The 27,556-nt window shown below is 33.9% G+C and overlaps 1 protein-coding gene across 6 annotated transcripts in view; it reads left to right on the top strand.

Moving 5' to 3' along the window:
* The window catches only part of SOS1 (SOS Ras/Rac guanine nucleotide exchange factor 1), a 156,226-nt gene that overhangs the window by 74,604 nt on the left and 54,066 nt on the right, over window positions 1-27,556 (top strand). For 4 of the 6 annotated variants that reach the window (XM_067007727.1, XM_067007728.1, XM_059078807.2 and 1 more), the window contains exons 3-8: window positions 4,658-4,789; window positions 6,801-6,965; window positions 10,004-10,213; window positions 12,727-12,870; window positions 21,391-21,501; window positions 21,576-21,674. In XM_067007727.1, the coding sequence (XP_066863828.1) occupies window positions 4,658-4,789; window positions 6,801-6,965; window positions 10,004-10,213; window positions 12,727-12,870; window positions 21,391-21,501; window positions 21,576-21,674 (861 nt within the window). The remainder of the gene's footprint in view (window positions 1-4,657; window positions 4,790-6,800; window positions 6,966-10,003; window positions 10,214-12,726; window positions 12,871-21,390; window positions 21,502-21,575; window positions 21,675-27,556) is intronic. The other 2 variants (XM_059078809.2, XM_067007726.1) reach the window with 2 other exon arrangements.

Consider the following 27,556-nt stretch of genomic DNA (forward strand, 5'->3'; position numbering starts at 1 on the left):
CTCATTCTTTTTTATGGCTGAGTAAAATTACATTGTATATATATACCACATCTTCTTTATCCATTCATTTGTTGATGGACAATTAGATTGATTCCATGTCTTGGCTATTGTAAATAGTGCTGCAGTGAACATTGGGGTGCATGTATCTTTTTGAATTAAGGTTTTCTGTGGATATATGCCCAGGAGAGAGATTGCAGGATCATATGGTAGCTCTATTTTTAGTTTTTTGAGGATCTTCCATACTGTTCTCCATAGTGGCTGCACCAATTTACATTCCCACCAACAGTGGAGGAGGGTTCCTTTTTTCCAAACCTTCTTCAGCATTTATTATTTGTAGACTTTTTGATGATGGCCATTCTAATTGGTGTGAGGTGGTACCTCATTGTAGTTTTGATTTGCATTTCTCTAATAGTGATGTTGAGCATCTTTTCATGTACCTTTTGCCCATCTGTATGTCTTCTTTGGAATAATGTCTATTTAGGTCTTCTGTCCGTTTTTTGATTGGGTTGTTTGTTTTTTTGATATTGAGCTGTATGAGCTGTTTGTATATTTTGTAAATTAATCCCTTGTCAGTCTCATCATTTGCAAATGTTTTCTCTTCCATTCTGTACTTTGTCTTTTCATTTTGTTCATGGTTTCCTTTGCTGTACAAAAGCTTTTTAAGTTTTATTAGGTCCCATTTGTTTATTTTTGTTTTTATTTCCATTACTCTAGGAGGGGGATCCAAAGAGATATTGCTGCGATTTATGTCAGAGAGTGTCTTGTCTATGTTTTCATCTAGGAGTTTTATAGTATCTGGTCTTACATTTAGGTCTTTAATCCATTTGGAGTTTATTTTTGTGTATGGTGTTAGAAAACGTTCTAGTTTTATTCTTTTACATGTAGCTGTCCAGTTTTCCCAGCGCCACTTATTGAAGAGACTGTCGTTTCTCCGTTGTATATTTCTGCCTCCTTTGTCATAGATTAATTGACTGTAGGTGAGTGGGTTTATTTCTGGGCTGCCTTGTTCCATTGATCTATATTTGTTTTTGTGCCTGTACCATACTGTTGTGATGACTGTAGCTTTGTAATATAGTCTGAAGTCAGGGAGCCTGATTCCTCCAGATTTGTTTTTCTTAAGATTGCTTTGGCTTTTCAGGGTCTTTTGTGTTTCCATACAAATTTTTAAAAATTTTGTTATAGTGCTTTGAAAAATGCCATTGGTAATTTGATAGGGATTGCATTGAATCCTGTAGATTGCCTTGGGTAGTATGGTCATTTTGACAATATTGATTCATCTAGTCCAAGAACACAGTATATCTTTCCATCTGTTTGTGTCTTCTTTGATTTCTTCCATCAGTGTCTTATACTTTTTGAAGTACAGGTCTTTTGCCTCCTTAGGTAGGTTTATTCCTAGGTATTTTATTCTTTTTGATGTGATGGTAAATGGAATTGTTTCCTTAATTTCTCTTTCTGATCTTTCATTGTTAGTGTATAGAAATGCAACAGATTTCTGCATATTAATTTTGCATCCTGCAACTTTCCTGAATTCGTTGGTGAGCTCTAGTTGTTTTCTGTTAGTGTCTTTAGGATTTTCTATGTAGAGTGTGATGTCATCTGCAAACAGTGACAGTTTTAGTTCTTTTATTCCAATTTGGATCCCTTTTGTTTCTCTTCCTTTTATCTTAGACTTCTTTCCCCCTGTGAGCTGAATCCTTAAATTTTAAAAGTTTGCTTTTCCTTTCCCATTCATTTTTCTTTAAGTTTCTTTCTTTTCCTTCACATCCTAAAGAACCTTTGTAATTTCTAATAAGTTTGCCATTCACATTTTGATTTCCCAAGTGATTTCACAATATTTTCTACCTTTCTAGACAGAAAAAAAAGTTCTCCTATACATTCTAAGCCTTTATTACTATTAATAGCACTTCAAAAGTACCTCCAGGTCTGAATATTTACACTGAAGTGCATGTGTAAGAATTTTTATAGATCCTAGAATGTTTCTATTGGAATTGATCATCAAGATTGTCTATTTAGATACCTTCATTATGTAAAGGAAAAGACAAGGTTCTGCTAATAAGAGACAGAGCTGAATTGCAAACCTAGCTCTCTTTTATTTTTCCCAAAGCCACTAAATATCAATCAAGGTGGAGTTTCTCAATGTAAAACAAAACTATTAATCTTGAAAGTGGCATCTTGAAAGAGTATCTTGAAAAAGTAATAGACTTTAGTTAATTCATGAATCTTTCATTGATCATTTCTCCTTGGGCTTCTTTACCTTAAATTATATAAGATAATTGTAAAAGTAAATTTTATTTTGCTCTAAAATTGTAATTAAATTTGCCACTACAAGAGACAAAGTATTTCTTTCAGTCTGGCCTTTCCACATTCAAGGCATCTTTTTTGACCCTACTAATCTTTCCCATGACCTTTGGTAATACCTCATAAATATACAGTCCAGTAATACACTAATAAGTAAATTTAAAATGTTTTCTTCATCATTATTATTTTCCCTTTCTTGCCTTCTCTTTTAGCATTCCTGACTTTCCTTCCCCTTCTCTCTCAAAACAATAGAGAAACTTGGAGTTAGGTTGATAAAATTGAGATGGGCAAGGATTGCTGTTCTGTTTTCTTTCTCTTCTACCTCAGCCTCTGCCTACAGTTTGCCTTGTAATTCTACTGATGATTTTTCTTCAAAGATGTATGTTAAATGTATTTAGAATTATTAGATTGAGTTCAGCTTCTGTTCTATGCTCTTGCTTTCTATCACCACTATCCACCAGTGCTTTTTAGATTCTAGGTCATCACCCCTTATGCCCAACTAACATTTTTATAAATGAATAGGAAAAATCAGTACATTGCCTATAGTAAAAGGTTTTATTTTATGAAACTTTGTTCCAGTGTACTATGTATGTGATGTATAAGGATGTAATGTAAAATGTATTAAGAACTTAACTATTTCTTACTATGCATTGAGATCCCCCCACAAAATAAAATGTTAGTCAGCCATAGGGCTATACTATTATAAGGTTTGTAATCATGGCTATACCTATTTATTCAGTTAACCATGGGTTAAACCCATCAGTATGAAATTTTTAATTGGGAATCATGGTAAAGTTAGTCCTAAATCTCTTGTCATTTTTGGATTATCAAGTCTATAGTATTGACTTGGAAAAAAGGAAAAGAATTCTTGTTTTGGACATTCTTTTCCACCCTTTTCCTCCTTCCTTTATTAGTCCTTTTTCACCTGCTGAACTCCCCCAGTATTTTGGACCTTTGTATTGCCTTTATTATATGAGGGTATAGCATCCTAGCAAATAGCTTTTCAACTAGACATTTGAAAATGTTTGTAAACTCCGTTTTTGTTTTTTTGCGTTACACGGGCCTCTCACTGTTGTGGCCTCTCCCGTTGCGGAGCACAGGCTCTGGACGCACCAGCTCAGCGGCCATGGCTCATGGACCTAGCCTCTCTGTGGCATGTGGTATCTTCCTGGACCAGGGCACGAACCCGTGTCCCCTGCATCAGCCGGCAGACTTTCAACCACTGCGCCACCAGGGAAGCCCTGTAAACTCCATTTTTAACTACAATAATTTCTGTCATTAGATTTTAAATGATCACTTCTTATATTTAGAAGCTGACTTATCCTTGAACATAGATGAAGAGAAAATTTCTTAAATTTGAATGGGTTAAACTATTTTCAGTTTATAAATTTGTTATTAACATATCCTGGAATCAATGTTTCCTTTCCCTCCACAGAATATCACATAGCAATCTCTTTTTCACTTTCCATCTTAATAGCGATTGACAAAACTTTTAATTTACACTTTAATCAGGAGTGATGTTAAACAGTTTTTATATGTTACTAACTAAATATGGAGCAATTTAAAATACATGTTAAAACTGTGTAATAGCGACCTCTACTGGTTTTAATTATGGTATCCTGAAAGTGGATTTTTAAAACTTCAGAGCGTGAAAGTACCTTTTGTTTGAATTGAATTATATTAAGTTTATTAAAGTCGGGAACTTCAGCTTTTACATTAACATGAGTTCTTTCACCTTCAATGGAAATTCTAACCGGATAACTGCTGGATTAAAATGAAATATCTTGATAAAAATTAATAACCTGTGGAAGATTCAAACTCTAATGATAAGGTACAGTGTATCAAAGTTGCTGTTACTAATGTAAACCCTTGATTTCCATGATTTATAAATAGTTTTGAAGTCAAGTACCTTTGCATGATGGATAAAGGAAAAAATTCTTAGAAGTTTCAAGTAGAAAATGCTGTTTTAGCTTGTAATTGGTGTTGAAAGAAAGGACAGATGAGAACTGGATTTACATATTTTCTTTTTGAGCTTAGGTCTTGTTGCTTGAAATTTTATATAAGTAATATTTTAAATAGCATCTACTCATTCTTGTCATTAGCTTTATCACAGTGAAGTTGAAATTCAGAATGTGATTTTTCCCCTAGTTAATAGAAGGGACATTTAGTCTCTTGCGTAATTAAGAAACTAGTACATTGGCAGTTATGGTTTTCTCTTAGCTTAGGTATGTTTGTAGTATAAATTATACTACATGTGAAAAGCCTGCTTTTGGTATTCTTTGATTTTAAAAGTAAATTGTAAGTGAAAAGCACTATTTAATATATTGGTTGCTTAGTTGTTATTTTCCTATTTTCCAAGGAACGTGTTCAAAAAAGTTTCCCTCATCCAATTGATAAGTGGGCAATAGCTGATGCCCAGTCGGCTATTGAAAAGAGGAAGCGAAGAAACCCTTTATCTCTCCCAGTAGAAAAAATTCATCCTTTGTTAAAGGTAAAGCTGAAATACTTCCTCCTTGCCTTTTAAAAGCAAAATAAAACCCATGATTTTCAAACACAAAGAGTATATTTTATGGATAATAGAGTCAACTGAAGATGACATTCTCTCATTTTAATTTTTCCAGGAATTTATGTTATGGGGAGGGATGATATAATAGGAAACTGTAAGTTGGACAACATTACTTAAAGTAATTTCATACCAACAGTAATAATCAAGCAAATTGAAAGCACTGAGAAAAGTTATAATTGTGGATTTTGTTCATCTCAGATGTTACTAGAACCTCAAAGAGACCTTGTAAAACTCCTTTTTTTGTTGGCTAGACCTAAGTGTCCCTATAAATCCTTCACATAGTTAGATGTGTAGGGACCTCTGTGTGACTGCCATAGGGCTATGTGTAATCTCTGAACAAAAATTCCATAAAGATCACCTATACTATTTAGTCCTATTTGTCATTTATATTAGTCAGTCAGTCAGTTGAGTCTCTCCAGAACTAATAGAAAAAATAACTGCTGGAAACTCTAATAATGTGATTTCTTTTTTATTTAATACAATGAACAAACTTGATTAACTCTCACATCAAAAATATAGGTATGATAATAATTAAGACCCTAATAATACTTCTGATATCAATAATTTTGTGTGTACTATAATACAAGTAAAATGCTAATGCTTGCATACATTATCTTTAAGTTTTATTATTCAACAGAGTTAATTATTATCATCCCCACTTTGTAGATGAGATAACTGAGGCAGAAAGTGATTAAGCAACTTTTAGTTCACAGGACTCTAAGTGAATAGCATTAGGAAATCCAAGTCTGTTTGATCTTGTACAAGATTTAAGGCTGAACACTTGGGTGATTAAGACTATCAAAAGGTTATGTTTTGTCCTTTGTTGTTTGAATAGAAATATCTACCTATATCTTAACTAACTGGTCTGAGGAAGTAAGTTCAAGTTATAGAAAATTACTAAGCTGTTAGTCATTGCACTTCTTTATAATTCTCTTTTCATGATTTTTATAGCCATACATTGAATTATATTTTAAGAGAATTAACAAATTGAGGTATGTGCATGCTGTATTAATGATTCTAAATGTTGCATTTTAGGGTCTAATTGTGTCATTTCAATTTATTAATATATCCATATCACTATAAACAATCGTTTTTACATATTCTTAAAGGTAAATGCAACCTGTTCCCAACTTATAAGTAAACTTTTTTTTTTTAAGTATAGTTGATCTACAATGTTATATTAGTTTTAGGTGAACAACGTAGTGATTCAATATTTTTATAGATTATACTCCATTTAAAGTTATAAAATATATAAGTAAACTTATTATTTTGACTTTTTTTCATAATTGGATTGTTTAGAAAATAGAATTTATTTTCCTGTAGGAATTGGTCAGCCCCACAAAAGCCCATACTCTCTTTGAAGTCTAATAATAGGACTATTTAATATGCCCTTAATAACCACTGTTGTTCAGCAAGACATAGCATGAATTTTTTTCCATAGAAACAGCCCGGATACCAGGAATGAATGTATCACTAGTGTTTTTAGGAAGCCCAGGTTCCTTTGGAAAGAAGGATAGAGGTATAAGGATAGTAGATATTCCCAGATACCAATAATATATTAACTCTTGTTCTGCATAAAGGAAAAAACCCTCATTTGTCGTTGTTAATTCCAGGTATTCTGAATTAGGTAACAATGAGCATTTTTCCCCTCCCCCAAACTTGGGCTTCCCTTCCTAGTTTAGGGATTATCTATTTACTTATCTGTACTTCTTAAGTATTTTACATAATCATAAGTAATTTTGCCTTACCTTTTCTTAGTTTATATTTTCAAATAGCAATATGTATATTATTCATAGATGAACTACTTAAAATTAAATGCTGTTGATAATCACAGGCCTCAGTAAAAGTTAAGCTAAACTATATACACTTTTTAAAACATCAGTGTGTCAAATTTATAGTAAATAATTTTAAACATGCTTTTCTTTTAATTTTTCAGGAGGTCCTAGGTTATAAAATTGACCACCAGGTTTCTGTTTACATAGTAGCAGTATTAGAATACATTTCTGCAGACATTTTAAAGCTGGTGGGGAATTATGTGCGAAATATACGGCATTATGAAATTACAAAACAAGATATTAAAGTGGCAATGTGTGCTGATAAGGTAGGATACTGATCTATATGTTTTGTTCTTAAATTTTTATTCATGACTTACTGGGTGCTAACATACTACTCAGACAGAATAAAATTGTATATTGTTTGTTAGGGCATACTTTTAGTAATCTTATGGCAAGAACTCCAGATATCACTTTATGTAAATAAAGTATTATATATATATAGTATTACAATATTTAAGTATATCATGTAGCTTTTCTTTTTATGTGTTGCTGCATGTAGGGTTAATAACAGTAATAATCTTATTAGTGAATTTCTTAAATTTTTATTTAGATTGGAAGACTTAGAAGATTATGGATTTACTTGAAAAGAATATTCAAAAATGTAAAAATACTGGGTTGGTCAAAAAGTTGATTTGTAAGATGGCTCTAGTAGCGCTTAGTTGTCTTTAACTTCATTCGAAACAGTTTTGTTACATTGTATTGTGACAGCTGTCATTTCAGTGTGCATTAAAAAAAAACTTATCAAAATTGGTGAATTTTTGTGTAGCCATTTTAATATTGAAGATGTAAGAAAACAACATTTTCGGCCTATCATGCTGTATTTCAAGAAAGGTAAAAATGCAACTGAAACACAAAAAATGATTTGTGCATTGTATGGAGAAGGTTCTGTGACTGATTGAACATGTCAAAAGTGGTTTTGGGAAATTTCCAGCTAGAGATTTCTCTCTGGACGATGTTCCGCGGTTGGGTAGACCATTTGAAGTTGATAGCGATCATATGGAGACATTGAATGAGAACAATCAACATTATACCATGCGGGAGACAGCCGACATACTCAGAATATCCAAGTTAAGCATTGAAAATCATTTGCACCGGCTTGGTTATATTAATCACTTTGATGTTTGGGTTCCACATAAGTTAAGTGAAAAAAATCCTTCTTGACCATATTTCCACCTGCAATTCTCTGCTGAAACGTAATTAAAACATTCCATTTTTAAAACAAATTGTGACGGGTGATGAAAAGTGGATACTGTGGAATGGAAGAGATCGTGGGGCAAGTGAAATGAACCACCACCAACCACACCAAAGGCCAGTCTTCATCCACACAAGGTGATGTTGTGTATAGGGTGGGATTGGGAGTCCTCTATTATGAGCTCCTTCCGGAATACCAAATGATTAATTCCAATAAGTACTGCTCCCAACTAGACCAACTGAAAGCAGCACTCAACGACAAGCGTCCAGAATTAGTCAACAGAAAATGCATAATCTTCTATCAGAATACCACAAGACCGCATGTTTCTTTGATGACCAGGCAAAAACTGTTACAGCTTGGCTGGGAAGTTCTGATTCATCCACCATATTCACCAGACATTGCACCTTCGGATTTCCATTTATTTCGGTCTTTACAAAATTCTCTGAATGGAAGACATTTCAATTCCCTGGATGACTGTAAAAGGCACCTGGAACAGTTCTCTGCTCAAAAAGCTAAAAAGTTTTGGGAAGGTGGAATTATGAAGTTGCCTGAAAAATGGCCGAAGGTAGTGGAACAAAATGGGTGAATACGTTGTTCAATAAATTTCTCGGTGAAAATGAAAAATGTATCTTTTATTTTTACTTAAAAATGAAGGATGGGGTTCCCTGGTGGCGCAATGATTGAGAATCTGCCTGCCGATGCAAGGGACATGGGTTCGTGCCCAGGTCTGGGAAGATCCCACATGCCACGGAGCGGCTGGGCCCGTGAGCCATGGCCACTGAGCCTGTGCGTCCGGAGCCTGTGCTCCGCAACAGGAGAGACCACAACAGTGAGGGGCCCGCGTACCACAAAAAAAACAACAACAAAAAAACAAAACAAAAAAAAAATGAAGGAACTTTTTGGCCAACCCAATACTAAACTCTTGAGAGTTTAATTTCATTGCCTAGCTTTCTTTAGATACTACTTGTATGGTTTTATTATGATTATGTTAAGAGCAAACATTTATTGAAAGTTAAACATATATGCAACTTATCTCACTTGGTCCTTATGATATCTCTCTAAGGTAGATGCTCTTATCTACATTTTATAAAAGGGAAACTGAAGTTCAGAGAGATAAAGAAATTGGTCTAGAATTTTCTGAGAAGTATCAAAGCCTAGACGTGAACTCCAGATCTGAGTCTAAGTCATTGCACTGTACTGCCTCAGTAATTTTATTTAATAAAAATGAATTTTCATAAAAGAAAATATTTTCTGATGAAGTGTCTCACTCCCTTTTTTCCAACTATTATTGATTCGGAATATTCTTTCTGATTGCCGAATCCACTTAAATATATTTTAGTATATTCTTTCAGAATGTGAAAATCACCTCATCTGAAGGATTTCAAATGTTTTTATTTTTTAATGAATATTTGATTTTAAAATATTTTTCAGTGAATATAAAATATTTGATACTTTTAAATGAATTGATAAAATATTTCTGAGCATGTAGTACGTGCTCACACAGAGAAGAGATGCAAAAGAAATATAGAATGAGACTGTAGATTTGATGAAAGGGTACTTATATTTGTGAAACAAGCAGAAAGTAATACAAGATAAAATATTTTATTGTGTTATAGGGATAATGATGTCAAAGTTCACAGGAGGGAAAAGATAAGGTTTAGCAAGAGTAGTAATAGTAGACTTCTTGGGAAAAAAACCAGGACTTATGTTGATCAATCACAAAAAATGTAGGAATTATTCAAATATGAATTATGTGAGGCCCTGGAATGAAGTGGTGATGTCAAGGTTATGAAACAGAGGAAACTAAGAGAAATCCAAGACAAGATTTGGAAACAAATTAGAAGTAATACACGGTTAACAAGGGAGAGAGACAGACAGACAGACAGATACTTGTATTGACAGAGAACTTGGAAGAGGCAGTTTGTGATACCTGGTGTAGAATTTTGTCTTAGAGAAGCTGTGGAGGTGGAAATGACATTCTCTCCAAGAAGAGGTAATTGTGTGTCTGCTTATCATTTAAGAACTGTATTCAAATAATAGCTTAGAGTGCTTAACTTCAAGTTGGACTACAGATTCATATTTTATTATACTTTTTTCTATCTCTGACTGTAGGTATTGATGGATATGTTTCATCAAGATGTAGAAGATATAAATATATTATCTTTAACTGATGAAGAGCCTTCCACCTCAGGAGAGCAAACTTATTATGATTTGGTGAAAGCATTTATGGCAGAAATTCGACAATACATAAGGGAACTTAATTTAATTATAAAAGTTTTTAGAGAGCCCTTTGTCTCCAATTCAAAATTGTTTTCAGCTAATGTAAGTATCATTGAATAAATGTATATCATTGCATGTGTTGTTAATTTTACATGACCACTCAAATTTGAATTTGTATAGTTCATGATTGCTAATTGGTCCATTTTTTAAAAGTAGTGGGATTTAATTTATCATGACTGTGATCAAAAATAAAGTTGCTACAACAGTTTTGATAAATTAAACATCAGAAATTAAAAGACAAAATCTAAACTAGACTGATTGTGTAAGTACAAATGAATTCACAGACTCTTCCATGTACTCCAAAGAATAAAACCTCTTGTTTAGGTGGAAGATTTGTATGTTTTATTTGACTCATTTGCATCGTTGAACCAACACTTCATCAGGGCTGCCTATATTTTTGATGCCATACTTGGCAATGGGAATTCAAAGATGAATAAAAAACCGTTTCTTCTGTCAAGTTTAGTCCAGTCAAGACAGAAATGTAAACTTTAAATTAAATTGCAGTACAGTGTGGTAATTACCATAAACAGAAGTATGACAACAGTATTTTGGGGAGCACAAAGGAAGGTGCCAATAACTGAAAATTAGAGAAGGGACTACTGATCTTACAGTAATAATTAAACCAACCTGATTGGGTCCTGGAGAAATACTAAATGAGAACAGTTGAGATTGTCTAAGGGAGTTGCATTCTAGTAATTTCTAGAACTGTAGCTACATAGTCACAGGTGACTGATGGAAAAGTGGTGCTCACAACAGAGGCTGAGACTGGTATTCACTCACTGTTATGGCAATGAACAGACATTAAAAAATAAAGTAGTAGATTTTGAGTTGCACAAATCTGTAAATATAGTAAAAAACCATTGAATTGTTCACTTTAGGATGAATTACATGGTATGTAAATTATATTTTAATAACGTTGTTTAAAAACAGAAAGTGGTAAAGAATAGGCAAAGATTTCTTAGGACACAGAAATCAAGAACCATAAAATTAAAAATTAATGAATTAAACTTCATTAAAATGAAAAAAACTTTTGCTCTTTGAAAAGCATTGTCAGAAATATAAAAATGTAAGCCACAGATTGTAGGAACCTGTTTGAATTACATATATCTAACAAAGGGTTTGTATTCACAATATATAAAGAACTTTTGCAGTTATCAATAATAAGAAAAACAGCCTGATATTTTAGGTGGGCAAAAAATTTGAACACTTTATAAAAGAAGGTATACCAATGACCAGAAAGCACATCAAAAGATGCTCAACATTAATAGTCATAAGGAAAATGCAAATTAAGACCATAATGAGACACTACTATACACTCATTAGAAAAGCTAAAATTAAAAAGACTGACAATACTGAATGTTGAAAAGAATGTGGAACAACTGCTTTTGGGAATGTAAAATTCCCACATTGCTTGTGAGAATGTAATCTGGTATAAATATTTAGGAAAATAATTTGGTAATTTCATATAATATTAACCATAAGCTAGCCATACAACCTAGCAATTCCACTACAAAATCACAGTTGGGTAAAACATCCATTCAAAGTTCAAAATAGACCAGTGGATTTTAATGTACAAAATTTATACAGTTTAAGATTCTATGTTGCAACTAACCATTAAGAAGTCACCATTTATTGACTTGTATAATATCATAAAAAGATATTCACTACATATATGTGAAATTTCCAGAATAGGCAAATCCATAGAGATAGAAAGTAGATTAGTAGTTGCCAGAGACTGGGGATGGGTGTGTAGGGGAAGAATGGAGAGGGCTACTACTGGTTACAGCCTTTCTTTTTGAGGTGATGAAGATGTTCTAGAATTTGATGGTAGTGACGATTGAACAGGCTGTGAATATGTGAAAGTACACTTTAAAAGGGTGGATTTTATGGTACGTGACATATCTCAGTCAAGAAACTATGCAGAAAAAGAAAAGAGTATCCACAGTTATTTGAATAGACTCCTCCCTTTTCCAACTACATGTCTTTGTAAAGCTAGATTTTCTTCATATGCTTTAACCAAAGCAACATATCACAACAGATTGAATGCAGAAATATACATGAAAAGCCAGCTATCTTCTATTAAACTAGGTGTTAGAGATTTGCAAAAATGTAAAACAGTGCCATTCTCCCCACTAAGATTTTTGGTTGTTCTAGAAAAATATAGTTACTTTTCATAAAAGAACTCTTTATTGTTATTTTTAAATGAGTTAAATGTTTTATAATTTTCTTGGTTTTAATTTCTAATGTAGTAAATGTTGATAGTGAATAATTTCTAATATAGTAAGCAAAAGCCCTTTGGAGTTTTCAATAATTTTTAAGAGTGTGAAGGAGTCCTGAGAACAAAAAGTTTGAGAACCAGTGACCTAGAGAAATGTATTTTGCAGACTATACTTCATTGCCAAAGGAATTCTTTGTCTTTTACTTATATTTGTAAGTTGTTAAAATTTCTCACTGTATCTGCCATGTTAAATTTCATGATTATAAAATGACTTATTGGCTCAAAATTTATTTTATTATACAACCTAACTGAATTAATGTGTTTTTCATCCCAACAGGATGTAGAAAATATATTTAGTCGTATAGTGGATATACATGAACTTAGTGTAAAGTTACTGGGCCATATAGAAGATACTGTAGAAATGACAGATGAAGGCAGTCCCCATCCATTAGTAGGAAGTTGCTTTGAAGACTTAGCAGAGGTAAGTAATTATACACCAAAAATGTCTGCATCTAGAAGGCCCGACATTTGAATTAAAATTGGAATCTGAATTCTTGTTTCCAGCTAACATAGACATTAACTGCTGACTACACAACTATATTGCCTCTTCCTCAAAGGGTCATTGTCAACATTTGTTTCCATTATCTCACGAAACTTAGAAAAAGTAGTTTCTCATCATTATAAAAAACAGATCCCACAGCTGACACTTAATTGACTATCTTATCAATGAAGAGGCCACAGAACTTGGACCGGAGGTCAAACTACTTGTGTTCCAGTCTAAAATCTGCTACTTAGTAGTTGTATGTGTCTGTGGGCAATTTACTTCACACCTCTAAACCTCTCAATCTATATTTGTAAAAGAAAGATGATAATAGGACTCAGGAGTTTTTGAAAGTTAAATAAAATAACTTCCCTGAAATACTTAGCTAACCAGCTTCATACAGCTACTCAGTATATGGTAATTGTGCATAATTATTTAGAATAGGAGGGATGAAGTGAATAGAAAAATCAAATCCAGGACCTAGATGATTCAGATATCATAGGGTTCAAAAATGGTAACCTTCTCCTTGATATTTCAAGTGCTAAAATATTGAGTTAGCCCTTATAAGTTAGCATGGATAGTCATTCTGAAATTTCTAGCTCTTGCTTTGTTCTCATTCCAAAATCAACTATATCTTTTATTAAAACTCAGGGTCGAGTTTGTAAAACAAAAAATTTAAGACTTTCAGGCAAAATAATATGCTAAATTTAAACTTCACTACAGCCCCTCAGTGTTGCTTCAAGCATATAGAAGTCAAAAAGTACAAAAAGAAAATGGAATATACATAACTAGACTCAAAAGCAAGGATGTTCTTCAGCAAGAGGGAAAGTTGTACTCAGAGGAAAGTTGAGGAATACAAGAACTAATAATGCTGAGAAATGTAGTAGTAAATTTTATAAAGTACTGAATTTTTTTTTATAAATTTATTTCTCTTATTTATTTATTTTTGGCTGCATTGGGTCTTCATTGCTGCGCGCAGGCTTTCCCCTAGTTGCGGAGAGTGGGAGCTACTCTTTGTTGCCGTGCACAGGCTTCTCATTGTGGTGGCTTCTCTTGTTACAGAGCATGGGCTCTAGGTGCGTGGGCTTCAGTAGTTGTGGCACACAGGCTCAGTAGTTGTGGCTTGCGGGCTCTATAGCACAGGCTCAGTAGTTGTGGTGCACCGGCTTAGTTGCTCCGTGACATGTGAGATCTTCCCGGACCAGGGCTCAAACCCGTGTCTCCTGCATTGGCAGGCGGATTCTTAACTGCTGTGCTCCCAGGAAGCCCAAGCTACTGAATATTTTAAAAACCAAACTGTTTTTTTTTTTTAATTTAAAAGGGAAGGTAAACTAAACTTCTCAGCACATAAAATGGGCTTATATTCAGAAGATAAGAAAAACTGAACAACTGTAAACTCTCTTTAAAATTTAGACAAATTTATAGATAATAACAAACTATATATTTGATTTTAAAATATTTAGGAAGGGCTTCCCTGGTGGCGCAGTGGTTGAGAATCCGCCTGCCGATGCAGGAGACACGGGTTCGTGCCCTGGTCCGGGAAGATCCCACATGCCACGGAGCAACTAAGCCCGTGAGCCATGGCCGCTGGGCCTGTGCGTCCGGAGCCTGTGCTCCGCAACGGGAGAGGCCACAACAGTGAGAGGCCCGCATACCGCAAAAAAAAAAAAAAAAAAAAAAAAAAAATTTAGGAAAATCACCAAAACAATAGAAATACTACCTATATCTTACAATGTACAATAACTGTAGGAACACTTTTTAATCTTTTCCACTGATAATAGGAAAGAATAATGAAGTAAAGAAAAACAGTGATAATGAAAACAAACTACAGTCATCCCTTGGTATCCATGGGGGATTAGTTCCAGAAATCCTCTCTCCAACATCAAAATCTCTGGATGCTCAAGTAACCTCATTTAAAATGGCATAGTACAGTTGGCCTTCTGTATCAGCAGATGTGGAACCCACAGATACAGAGGGCTGACTGTAATATGATACAAATAAATCCAACTACATTATACTACTATGTTAGTAACTCAGTATATGTAAACTGATGAAACTCGCCTATTTAAAGAAAGTACTTATGTTTTATTTTTAAAAGTCCATTTTTTGCAGCTTATAGAGACACACCCAAAACAGAACCACAGAAATATTTAAAATAAATGGATTGAAAAGTCAACATATGAAAACAAATAAAGGGAAGCTAGTATATAAATATCAATTGATATAATTAGGAAAAGTAAACTTGGTGGGGAGGACATTAGAGTAGAGAGGAACACTGCCTAAATAGGAAAAGGGACAATGTCATGAAGATAACAATCGTGAATGTATGTGTACCTGATTATAAAGCCTCAAAATATAAGAAATAGAAACTGACACAATTACGAGAAATGGAAAAAAATTTACTATTATGATAGGAAATTGTAGCGCATCTCTATCACAAACAGAAAAAAGATTAAGGCTATAGAAGTTAAAATAAGAAAATGAACAGGTTTGATTATGTATATATGGATGATTCTAGATTCATTTCAAGATACCAGTTATATTTACAAAAATTGGTTACAGTATTAGATTAAAAAGGAAGTCTCAAATATTACATAATAGCATACAAACCATCTTTTCTGACTATATGAAATTAAATTAGAAATCACAATAAAAAGTTTTAAAAATACTAGGAAATCTTAAAAATGAATTTCTAAATATCTCATGGATTAAAGAGGCAGTGACAATGAAAACTACAAAATACTTGAAATTGAGCAAAAATGAAAGTACTATATACAAACCCTGTAAGATGCAACTAAAGCAATGCATAAAGAAAAACTTACAGTTTTAGACATATATTTTTAAAAGTAGATATAACTAAATATAAATGAGTAAAGGTTTCAATCCAAGAAACAGGAAAGATAAGGTAAATTTGAGCGCTGATAATAATAGAAACAACATAAAGGAAGTAATAGAAGAACAGAATTAATGAACTAGAAAGCACACAACAGATAGAGCAAAACCTCTAATAATGTTGATCAAGGAAGAAAAAAGGAAAAGCATAAATACTAGGAAGAAAAAGTTATAACTACAGATTGCAACTTTTTAAATCAGGAATGCTGAGATCCATTTGAAAATTTTTGAGAACTGGGATGGAGTGGTTAACTTTTTAAAAAATATAAAATAGGAAAATTGACTTAAATAGATATCCTAATTAACTTAAAAACCATTAAAAATTGAATAATCAAACCTATGTTTCAACAAATGACATGAGGCATACACTAAGTGTTAGAAGTTTTACCAGTCTTCAAGAAACAGTTAATCTTACTCTTTTGAAAATTGTCCCCTGCTCTATTCAGTTTAGAAATAGCACCATAAGGTATTCAGAAGTAAACCCAATAAACATATGCAAGATTTTTGTTAAGAAAACCACAAAATATATTCATAAGGAAGATAAAAAATAGGGACACAAAGGGCAACTCAATTTTTTAGGATTATATATCAATACATATATTATCAAAACTGGATAAGAGTAATACAAGAAAATAATATGAACCACCTTCACATACTGACACAACTGGTAAAGAAAATCAGTTTATAATCTAAATAAAAACTGGCCAGTATGATATATCTTAGGAAGTTTACTCTTAAGTGGTTTGAAATTTTTAAAAAGTTAATGTAATATTTCACATTACCATTAAAATCTCAACAAATAAAAGCATAGAAAAACATTCATTCAGGAATTTCTTTAAAATGTTGAGCAAAGTAGGAATAGAAGGGACCTTAATCTAATAAAGGATATCTATCAAAAACCTATAAAAGATATATTTAATGACTAAGCTGTAGGAGAATGCCACTCACTACTTCTTTTCAGCACTCTAATAGAGATACTAGCCAAAAGACAGAAAACGAATAAAAAGACAAAATTGTCCTATTTGTAGTCAACATAATTGTCTACACAGCAAATCCAAGAAAATGTATATAGTGTTGTAACTATTAGGCAAGTTCAGTATAGTTGCTAGATAAAAGACCAACATAAAAATTGCTAGCATTACTATACTCAGTTCCAACCAAGTGAATGTATAATATTAAAGGAAAAAGGCTCCATTCTCTCTAGAAACAAAACTATAAGGTATTCAGAAATAAACCCAATAAACATATATATGCAAGACTTTTGTTAAGAAAATCATAAAATAATGATATTCATAAGGAAAATCTGAATAAATGGAAATACCATGTTCATGGAAAGACTCAATATTGTATTGATGCAATTCACCCTGGATAATCTATAAATCAGCAAGCTGATCGTAAAATTCATGTGGAAGAATGAAGGGACAAAAATAACAATTTTGAGGAAGAACAAGTTGAGGGGACTTGTCCTATCAGATTTTAAGATTTATTACAAAGCCACAGTAAATACGATATATTACAAAGCCACAGTATTAGTTGTAGATATAGACAATTAGTGGAACAGAATAGAGCACCCGGAAAAAAAATACACACACACGATATGTGACAGAGATTACATTTTAATCAGTAGAGAAATAACTAATTAATGATGCTGGGTCAAAACTGGTTTTCCATGTGGAAAGAAAATATTCCTTCCTTAGCTCACATCATACAGGAAAATTTCTCAGTAGTTTAGATAAAATCTAAAAATGAAAAGCAAAACTTTAGAAGTTCAGAAGAAAATACAGGAGAACATATTTATCACTTTGAAGTAGGAAGGGTTTCTTAACACATAGAAAGTACAAACCATAAAAGAAGACATTAAAATTTTTTAATTTTTGTTCACACACACACACAAATATAAAGTTATGAGAAGCACGAAAGAATGAAATTGAACTCCTTACCTCACACCATATATAAACACAAGTTCAAAATGGATCAGAGACTTAATGTAAGAACTAAAATTATCAAACTCTTAGGAGAAAGCATGGCTTAAGTCTTCATGACCTTGACTTTGCAAAGGATTCTTAAATATTACACCAAAAGCATGAGTGAGAAAAGAAAAAAATACATAATTTAGACTTAAAATGTAAAACTTTTGTGCTTCAAAGAGTACCATCAAAAGTGAAAGGAGGGCTTCCCTGGTGGCGCAGTGGTTGAGAGTCCGCCTGCCGATGCAGGGGACACGGGTTCATCCCCCGGTCCGGGAAGATCCCACATGCCGCGGAGCCTGCGCTCCACAACGGGAGAGGCCACAGCAGTGAGAGGCCCGCGTACCGCGGAAAAAAAAAAAAGTGAAAGGACAGGGCTTCCCTGGTGGCTCAGTGGTTGGGAGTTTGCCCGCTAATGCAGGGGACGCGGGTTCGTGCCCTGGTCCGGGACTATCCTGCATGCCGCGGAGTGGCTGAACCCACTGAGCCTGCGCGTCCGGAGCCTGTGCTCCGCAATGGGAGAGGCCACAGCAGTGAGAGGCCTGCGTACTACAAAAAAAATAAAAAATAAGTGAAAGGACAGCACACAGGATGGGAGAAGATATTTGCAAATCATATGTCTGATAATATCTGGTATTATTCAGTGTATATAAAGAACTCTTACAAAAAAGACAACTCCGTTTTTAAATGGTCAAAGGATTTGAATAGGAATTTCTCCAAAGAATATATAAAAATGGCCAACAAGCACATGAAAAGATGTTTAGCATTATTAGTCATAAGTAAAATGCAAATCAAAACCATTATGAAATACCACTTCACACTCACTAAGATGGCTAGAATTAAATTTTTAAAATGAAAGGAAAATACCAAGTGTTGGAGAGGATGTGGAGAAATTAGAACCTTCAAACTTTGCTGGTGGGAATGTAAATAAAATGGTACAATTGCTATGGAAAGCAGTTCTTCACAAAGTTAAAGAATTACTGTATGATCCAGCAATTCCAAAAGGTTGCATACTGTGTAATTGCTTTTATATGACTTTCTTGAAATGAAAAAACTATTGAGATGCAGAATAGATCAGTGGTTGCTGGGGGCTAAAGAGGCTATGATGGGAAGGGGGAAGGTGTGGCTATAAAAGGGTGGCAACAAGAGCCATCCTTGTGGTGATGGAAATATTTTATACTTTACTACATCAATGTCAATGGTCAGGTTGTGATATTGCACTATATTGTACTATTGTAAGAGGTTACCACTGGGGAAAACTGGATAGTGTGCAGACAGACAGAATCTTTCCATATAATTTCTTCCAACTACATGTGAATCTAAATGATCTCAGAGTAAAAAATTTATCTAAAAAAAGATATATTTATACAGTGGAATATTATACAGAGTTTGAAATAAATGAACTGTAAGGAACTATATGAATCAAATTGGATGAATCATTAAAACAACTTTGAATATAAAAACCAAATTGCAGAAGAATTTATTGTTACTATGTACATTATAATATTTATATAAAATTTGAAAACATTGCCTTGTTTCTTGATACATATGTAATTATGATATAAAAATATACTTGGAAATAATAAAATTCAAATTCAGGATAGTGATTTCCTCTGGAGATTAGCAGGAGAGGAAATTAGCTTCTGAAAGGGAGCCCAGGAGGATCAATTACATCTTTTATTTTATTTCTTTAAAAAAAAGGTGAAGTGTTATAAAATGTTTAGCTTTTTTTGAGCTAGATGGTCAATATGGTTGTTAAACTGTTTTCTGTGCTTTTCTGTATGTTTAGAATAGTGTTAATACACAGTTGTGTGTATCAGTAATTAAATTTTAAAATGAATCTTATAAGTATTGCATTTAACCAGTAAACTGATCATAATATCATCTATTAATTTATATGAGGATTCTTAGAAATGCTTGCCAATTCTACAAATTTATCCTCAAGAATAAAACTACGTACTAAGAGCTTAGATTTCCAGTTAGTTGTCAATTTTTTTCTCTTGAAATTAGCTATTTTAGAATAATAATACTAGATACCATTTATTCACCGCTTATTATGTGCATACGCTATTGCAAGCACTTTGCGTGTATCTCATTTAATTCCTAAAACAACTCCTTGAAGTAGATATCATCTACATTTTCCAATGAGGAAACTTTGCTTAAAGAGAGTAAATGTTGATAGTTTGTCAGAGGTCACACAGCTAGTAAGTAGTACAATCAGAAGTGGAACCTGGGTCTCTCTGATGCTAGAGTCATGCTTTTAAGCCACTACACTGTCTGTAGAGTCTTTATATGTGTAATTGTCCTAAAAATTCTATAATAAATTAGAGTTTATTGAAAGGGGAGGAGGACAAACATTACCTGCTCTATATAAATTCATGAATTCAAGAGACCCAAGATATAGCATCCAATCACATTTTTATTCCTCTCTCCCATCCAGTCTATTCATAACCTGACTCCCTCCTGCTGTTATTGTTGAAAACCTACTATCCATTCCTGTAAGATCTGCAATGGACTGCAGTTTCCATTGTTATATTATTACAGAAATTTTCAGTTGAGAAGACAGTTGAAGGAATTGAAATGGCTCAAGGAATTTAGGATGACTTGGAACTTTATATCCCATATTGCATTTCACAGAGAACAGAACTGGGGTCTTCTGATTTCTGATCTTATGTTGTTATTATTGAATCTTTCCTTAAAGAAAACAGTCTGAGAAACAACATTAAGGGTAATTTTTAAATAAACATTTGTTCTGTCATTCACTCCTAACTTCATTCTTCTGCAGTCCTCCACTAGATGTCCTCTTCCTCTTTCTAGAATTACCCTTCATAGAAATGAGCTCTTGCTAGAATCTATAACACCATCTTCATAATAGTTTGGGGTTTTGGGCTTTTTATTTTTACCTGGAATAGAGCACAGGATGGCGGAGAGTAGAAATCCTACCTCCTGATAAAATCACAATACCTACTCTTTTTTTCCTCAGGAATCATCAAAACCAGTAGATTCTAACCTTTAGAATTGTTTAGTTTATTAATGATTGATGATGGTAAAATTTTTTGGCAATTCGGATTAAATTTTTATTTAATTGTTTTGTGAAAAATGTGCCAATGAATTTTAGATGATATAAACAATTACCTCTGGCTTGCAGAATGTGTAAGTCAGTCTATGAACAAGAAATAACCATGAGAAAATAAATGTTTGGCACCAATATTCTAAATGTTTATACTTTACCTGGTTGTGGATATCTATGTTCTTTATTATTCAGGCTACACTTAGTTTTCCAGATCTAAAAATGCCCCCATTCTTTTGAGTATATTTGTTGATAATACTCTACTAGAACCCTTTCATGAGAGGTGTCATAACATATAAGAATCCCATTACTCATCAGAAAGAATTGATTTACTTTCTTAGTTGAGAATATTAGGTTTATTCTGTTAAAATTAATAGCAATGTAATTCTGTTTAGAGGCTTTAAAAGAAATATATAATTGTGCAGGCATAGGTGTGCCTATAATTTAGTCTTTTTGTGTTTATGGTGGTAGGTCATTTATACTTTACCTTGGAGAAAGATTATTTATGTTTTGCCTTCTTTATTTTCTAAGGAACTGGCATTTGATCCATATGAATCATATGCTCGAGATATTTTACGACCTGGTTTTCATGATCGTTTCCTTAGTCAGTTATCAAAGCCTGGAGCGGCACTCTATTTACAGGTATAGTAGTTTTTAGATCAAGGTATATGATGTCTGAAAAGTAAACTTAAAAATTAAATCACTTTGTTTTCTAGTCAATAGGCGAAGGTTTCAAAGAAGCTGTTCAGTATGTTTTACCCAGGCTACTTCTAGCCCCTGTTTACCACTGTCTACATTATTTTGAACTTCTGAAGGTAAGAAAACTTTCTTCTACTTATAAAATATTCAGGTGTGTTACAGTTTTTTACCAGTTCATTTGTGAATCATTATGTGAGCGCTCATGAACATGTCTGTATCTATTTTCTTTTTCTAGTTAAGAAGCAAATGTAAATGAATCTACAGAAGAGTGGCATATTTTCTCCAGTTTCAATAGTAAATTTTAAAGCAATCATCAGATATTTTTATCTTGTGCCCTTACTTTTTGTTTACATGGTTGAATGTTTGGAAACAACCTTGTATTTATGCATCCAAGTCTCCATTTTGGGACCTCAGCAGATTCAGGGACTTAGATAAGGAACCAGTGTGGAGATAATGCCAAATTAATGGAGAAGATTAATCACCTAATTTTCATAGCTTAAGTTTGCAACTGTGTCTATAAAACTGCTTACTGTTAACTTTAGAAGCAGTGAACTATAGTAATCCTAGTAAAAATTTCCCATTTGATTAAAATACTCAATTTTAAAAGCCCCAAAAAGAAAGCGTTGTGCTTTTTTTCCCCTCTTTTCCTATTATGCACTGAAATTAACTAGGGAAAAGGGAACCTTAGTCTGTATAAATTATAATTCAATAGTGTAGCTCCAGGTGATTTACTTTTAAATATCTTATGTATCTAATGATGTCTGCTTTGGATTATGGATAATATGTCCTAAAAAAGATCAAATTTTTTTCAAAAATTTTAAATAATGAATGAGATAATAAAGATATTCTATTTAATGAACTAACCCCATAAATACAAAATAAGACATGCATTAATACTATTATTATTTCTTTAGTTTTTAAAAGAATGTTTTATTAAAGAAAAATTCTATTTAATATCATGATTTTGTTATGAAGCATGTATTATTAGAAATCAGATTTATGGTTTGCAGGAGTACATGAAGGCTCTCTATAATGAATCAATGAACGAATAGAAAGCCTGAATGTACTAAACTGGAGAAACTCAGATCTTACATTTTTCCTTCCATTTTCCCAGGTCTCTCTACATTATAGTAATTTGGAGTTCAGTTAGATTTGTTAAGTAGGAATGTTTGAAGTAGGAAAGGACTAAGGAAGTTAAAGGACTTGATCACCAGGCAGAATTATGGAGCTCTTAGCTCTCTGTTCTAGGCTGCAAACAGAATACCATTTATGGTCTTCGGTAATATAGGATGATTATTTTAAGAGGATAATCAAGAGGAAGCGTTTGGTGTGTAAAATCATTCTTTATAAAAATTCATTATGACAAATCATAACCTCAGAATGGGGCATTTGCAAACAAGTTTATTATATAGATCCCTTCCTCATAATGGAATCTGTAATAATGAGATTTTTACCTGAGAGTACAATGAAATTCTGATGGATTAAAGGCCATATGAAACCTTGAAGCAGTCATTAATTAATAAGTAAGGACAAGAAGATTTGATGAAGTTTCAGAAGACTATAAAACTTAACCATCTTAATAGTATAAGAGAAATTATATACTCCCTGAAGTATAGGCAATTAAATTTTTAAAAATTATATGGTAATAAAACTTTTTAAAATTAAATTAATTCATTTATTTTTGGCTGTGTTAGGTCTTCATTGCTGTGCACAGGCTTTCTCTAGTTGTGGCAAGCGTGGGCTACTCTGTTGCTGTGTGCAGGCTTCTCATTGCGGTGGCTCCTCTTGTTGCAGAGCATGGGCTCTGGGCACATGGGCTTCAGTAGTTGCAGCACGTGGGCTCAGTAGTTGTGTCTCATGGGCTCTAGAGTTCAGGCTCAGTAATTGTGGCGCTTGAGCTTAGTTGCCCCACAGCATGTGGGATCTTCCCAGACCAGGGCTCGAACCTGAGTCCCCTGAATTGGCAGGCGGATTCTTAACTACTGCACCACCAGGGAAGTCCCCCCAATTTTTATTGTATAATTGCATCAATCAGCAATTTAAAAGATTTCTACTGGTAAGCACATGTATTCCTAGTTCATATTACTGCCTAAATTTCATTGCAAAATTAACAGTATATTGAGCAGGAAACTTTGCCCAATTAATTCCACCAATTTGTCATCCCTCCTTTTTATTCTACATTCCCTCAGCACTAATGTACTGTTTATATTTATTATCTTTAATTTGTATTTGTTGGTATGTTCCTTAAATAGTTTTATTGAGCAGTATTTCAAAGTGTATTCTATAGAATGCTAGTCCCATAAGATACTCTAAATTAAAAGTTTGGGTGAAGGAATTCCCTGGCGGTCCAGTGGTTAGGACTCCATGCTCTCACTGCTGAGGGTCTGGCTTCAATCCCTGGCTGGGGAACTAAGATCCTACAAGCCATGCAGTGCAGCCAAAAAGAAAAAAATGTTTGGGAGAAATGTTCAGTGGTCAGATACGTTTGGGGAACACTGTATCCTTAATTATACTCCTAGAAATTTTCAGTGTACGTTAGAATATTAAAGGCTTTGTGAAATTGTGCAATAAAACAATCTAAAGCAATTAATTCCCAAATTAATTAGACCATGGAACCCTTTGAAACTGTAATGTATTTCTGGAGGTTACTTTGGGAACCTATCATAGAATTTTCCTCCATCAGAAGAACTGAAAGACCTTCTAACACTTAATGGTCTAAGATTTTTTCCAGTAATGTGATTCTCACTAACTCTAAATTTTTTTTTTCTGGGTATTGTCATAACTTCAAGTGCCAGTGTGGACTAGGTGATTCTGGACTCAACAATGATTAAATAAAATCAGCTCAATGGGAAGCAACAAAATGCTAAGACATCAATGACAATTGGAAACTAACCATAATTTATCTATGGCATGGAGTGGCTTTTGAAAGACTAGATAGGACTCTGATTTTTTTTTTTCTGACTCTAGCCTGGTAGCCTACTAGCTGAGTAGCCTGTAATAAGTCACCTCACCTTTTGAGCTCTGGTTTTCTTATCTGTGAAATGCTCTTATCTCACTGGGTTGTTCTGTCAACCAAGAGAACATATGTAAAAGTACTTCATATGCAGTAAAAAATATAAATACTGAGTATTGTCATTACTAGAAAATTTTCTTCTTGTCTTGCAGATATCTTAAACTAACATTTTACTACCTTCACCTTTCACCACTTCCCCACTTCTCCTGCCTGCCCAAATTTGTATTCCATTTATTTGTTGATCAGCTCAGATCCCTTCACCAGAAGCCTCAGTACCATCTTTGATTCTTCTCAGTCCCTTATTAGCAGAGCATCATGATTTGATTCCAGAAATGATTCTGGAATCCAGTCTATTCTCCCATTCCACTGACACTGCCTTAGTCCAGACCCTCAGCATGTCTTTCCTGGGTTACTGTAGCAGTTTCCTATATGGTCTTTGGAACTCCCAGTTTGAAAAGTGCAGTTGGTGCCCTGTGAAGTGGGACACAAAGTCTAAATTCTTTAGCCTCTCTCCGGCCTTGTCTCTCAGTACTTGATGTTACTTACCTAAAAAATTTCCGAGCAGCTCTGGATATGTCAAATCTGTTCAGGATTCCATATCTTTTTTTTTTCTATTTTCCTGGAAATTCTCTTCTATTTCTACCTTCCCCTTTCATCTGAAAAATTCCTGACTGTCAAAGAGTTTGTTCAAATGTTGGTTCTCCATCAAGTTTCCCTTGGTTTCCTAGGCTGATCCTTTGACTAAGCTCCTTTATTCTCTTCGTATCTCTTTATAGAACATGTCCCATTTTTACTGTCTACCTTGTCATTAGACTGTATACTCCATAAAGAATGGAACTGAGCCCTATGTATCTTTGAATTCTCATGCCTAGTGGTGTTTGGCACTTAGACATTCCATAAATGCTTGTTAAAAAATGAATAGCAAAGGGGCTTCCCTGGTGGTGCAGTGGTTGAGAGTCCTCCTACCAATGCAGGGGACACGGGTTCGTACCCTGGTCCAGGAAGATCCCACATGCCATGGAGCAGCTGGGCCTGTGAGCCATGGCTGCTGAGCCTGCGTGTCCGGAGCCTATGCTCCGCAACAGGAGAGGCCACAACAGTGAGAGGCCTGCGTACCACAAAAAAAAAAAAAAAATGAATAGCAAAAATAAAGTAAGTTTTCCTTATAATTCCTATAAATGTTTTATATTTGTAGGAATAGTTTAACTGTAAATATAATTACATATATAATTACTTATATATTACATATATACATATTATGTATATAATTACATTTACTTTGGAAACTTAGAATGCCTTCAACTTTACAAATTGAGAAAATAAAAGTTTAGTTATTAATAGTATGACTTTAATGCCACTGAAACTGGAAAAAAGAAATACTTCCCCCCCTTCCCTACCCCCGCCAGCAAGTTAGTTTGCAGTCAAGTCTTTGGAACCTTTGATTTTTTTTCACATTAAAGTTAATTTTTATGAAGTTAAAAAAAACAAAAAAACAAAAAAAAAACTTCCTTTGTGTCCTTTTGAAAACCTCATTGTTCCAGTAATGTGATTTTCCTATGTGAAGTTTAATTTGCTTCATTAAACCAATTTAGAGTTGTTTCTTGGGGCTAAGTAAATATGTTGACCAGTATTTTGAAGGTTACCAAATCAGTACATTGTTCAGTTCAGCAAAAATGTTAACTTTTTCTTTGTTCTTTAGATATATTATTTTATCCTCTCACCGTATACTCAGACAAATGTTAGAAAAAAAATCATCCAGGGTGATTTTGAGCCATCAGTTCCCTAGAAAATTACCTGTTCTCTTTGCAATATGCTGGGTACATATAACCTAGGGGAAAGTAAGTCTCCCTCATTTTAAAAAATCAGGTTCAAATCTATATTGTTATTTGTGCATTAGTGTGTTAGTTTCCAAGGGCTGCTAGAGCAAAGCACCACAGACTGAGTGGCTTAAAAACAACAGAAATTAATTCTTTCACAGTTCTGGAGACAAAAAGTCCAAAATTAGGGTGTTGGCAGGGCCATACTCTTTATAAAGTCTCTAGGGAAGAATCCTTACTGCCTTTTCTTGGCTTCTGCTGTATCCCAGCAATCCTTGGCATCCCTTGACTTATAAATGCCTTCATTTCAATCTTTGCCTCCATCTTCACATCACTTTCTTCATATCTTCACATTCTTCTCTGTTACCTCTGCATCCAAATCTCTTTCTTTTCTCATAAAATGCCAAGTCAGTGGATGTAGGACCCACTGTAATCCAGTGTGACCTCATCTCAACTTGATTATATCTGCAAAGACCCAATTTTCTTTTTTTAAAAAAAATTTATTAAATTTATTTATTTTTGGCTGTGTTGGGTCTTCATTGCTGCGCACAGGCTTTCTCCCGTTGCAGCGAGTGAGGGTTAATCTTTGTTGTGGTGCGCGGGCTTCTCATTGCGGTGGCTTCTCTTGTTGTGGAGCGCGGGCTCTAGGTACGTGGGCTTCAGTAGTTGTGGCACATGGGCTCAGTAGTTGTGGCTTGCGGGCTGTAGAGCACAGGCTCAGTAGTTGTGGTGCATGGGCTTAGCTGCTTCGCGGTATGTGGGATCCTTCCGGACCAGGGCTCGAACCCATGTCCCCTGCATTGGCAGGCAGACTCTTAACCATTGCGCCACCAGGGAAACCCAAGACCCAATTTTCAAATAAAATTATGTTCACAGGTACCATGTGTAGAACTTTTTTGGGGAACACAATTCAACCCATTACAGTTAGTTTTTGGTATACTATAAAAATTAAATTCAATTTGTTTTTCCGATTCTCCAGTGTATATTGGCTTTCTTAAACCCATAAAAATATATTTTTTGCATGGGCCAATTTATCATTTCCTCCTGATCTTAGATTTTAACATTTAATTTCAGTCCAGCAAAGATCTAGTGAAAAGCCAACAATTGCAGTATTTTTCAAATAGGTGGATTATAAGCAGCTAAAAACTCATGGGAATTCAAAATTACT

Source organism: Kogia breviceps, chromosome 11, assembly GCF_026419965.1.
Source record: "Kogia breviceps isolate mKogBre1 chromosome 11, mKogBre1 haplotype 1, whole genome shotgun sequence".
Taxonomy (NCBI): domain Eukaryota; kingdom Metazoa; phylum Chordata; class Mammalia; order Artiodactyla; family Physeteridae; genus Kogia; species Kogia breviceps.